This window comes from Myotis davidii, unplaced genomic scaffold (assembly GCF_000327345.1).
Source record: "Myotis davidii unplaced genomic scaffold, ASM32734v1 scaffold1815, whole genome shotgun sequence".
Taxonomy (NCBI): domain Eukaryota; kingdom Metazoa; phylum Chordata; class Mammalia; order Chiroptera; family Vespertilionidae; genus Myotis; species Myotis davidii.
Genome location: NW_006286478.1, coordinates 407,686 through 408,922, shown reverse-complemented (window position 1 = coordinate 408,922; position 1,237 = coordinate 407,686). Strand labels below are relative to the sequence as shown.

Here is a 1,237-nt window from a genome sequence, read left to right as displayed (position 1 = left end):
GGAAAGCTTCCTTGAGGAAGCGAATTAGCTGTGACTCAGGAATGGGCTTTAGCCAAGTGTGAAGGGGAGGGACCACCAGGCCTGCTTAACTCCAATTTCTCTGTCCCCCAGGGAGAGCCCGGACCCCGAGGAGAAATCGGTCCCCAGGGCATCATGGGGCAGAAGGTAAGTGCCTGGCATAGTGCCCCTCCCCGGGGCCTTTGCAGCTGCTGGCTCTGCTGGATGCAGGATCTGGGTCCTCGCAATGGCCCGGCACATGCGCAGTCCTGTCCACCCTGAGTGAGGCTTCCCGGCTGGGCCTCAGTATGTTGGTCTGTGAAGTGGGGCCAAGGACGTCCATGCTGGTGACAGTAGAAATGGAGGGCACCCTGGCCATGCAGGGTCTGGCCTGGAGTCCGCAGGGGCGAGGCTGCCAGTGCGGATAGCCTGGGTGTGACCCATTGTTTCTCTTCCAGGGTGACCAGGGTGAGAGGGGGCCCGTGGGGCAGCCAGGCCCTCAAGGACGGCAGGTAAGTGAGAGGCGGCTTGGATGGGCAGTGGGGAGCACGCCTGGGCACCTCATTTGCTTGACTCTCTGGTTTCTTCTCGTCTCAGGGCCCCAAGGGGGAGCAGGGGCCTCCGGGAATTCCAGGGCCGCAAGGCCTGCCCGGCATCAAGGGAGACAAGGTACCAAATGGCGCTGGAAAAACCCTGGGAAAGAGCCCGGAGACACGGGGTGGAGGACGAGAACTCACATTCCTCCTGAGTTTCCCAACCTTCGGGGGAAAATGACTCCCCGTGGGCCCCAGGGAGTCCTGGGGGGCGAGGGGGCGGCAGAGGCAGGGAGCCAGGGAGAAGGGACCCGCCCTCCCTGGAGAGGAGAGCTCACCGAGCCCCCGACGCCCCGCTTTCTCCAGGGCTCCCCAGGAAAGACCGGGCCCCGCGGCGGAGTGGTGAGTACCAGCGCCCCCTCTTCTGGGGCTTGGGGGGCGCCCCCGCGCCCGGGGGTTGGGGGCGGGGTGGTGGCGTCACAGCCGCAGCTCAGACTCCTGCTTCTCCATCTGCAGGGCGACCCAGGAGTGGCCGGCCTCCCGGGCGAGAAAGGCGAGAAGGTGAGCGGGCTGCGCGGGGGCGGCCGGGCGAGCGGCGGGTGCCCCGGGCCCCCGACCTGGTGACAGGGCTTCCTTGTGCCCGCAGGGCGAGTCTGGCGAGCCGGGGCCCAAGGGACAGGTGAGTCCTCCTCTCCCTCCTCCCCCGC

General features: G+C 66.9%; 1 protein-coding gene across 1 annotated transcript in view; it reads left to right on the top strand.

Annotated features, from left to right (window-relative positions):
• The window catches only part of COL9A2 (collagen type IX alpha 2), a 15,034-nt gene that overhangs the window by 10,032 nt on the left and 3,765 nt on the right, over positions 1–1,237 (top strand). The window contains exons 22-27 of the mRNA XM_006757975.2: positions 112–165; positions 456–509; positions 595–666; positions 897–932; positions 1,047–1,091; positions 1,177–1,235. Coding sequence (XP_006758038.1) covers positions 112–165; positions 456–509; positions 595–666; positions 897–932; positions 1,047–1,091; positions 1,177–1,235 — 320 coding nt within the window. The remainder of the gene's footprint in view (positions 1–111; positions 166–455; positions 510–594; positions 667–896; positions 933–1,046; positions 1,092–1,176; positions 1,236–1,237) is intronic.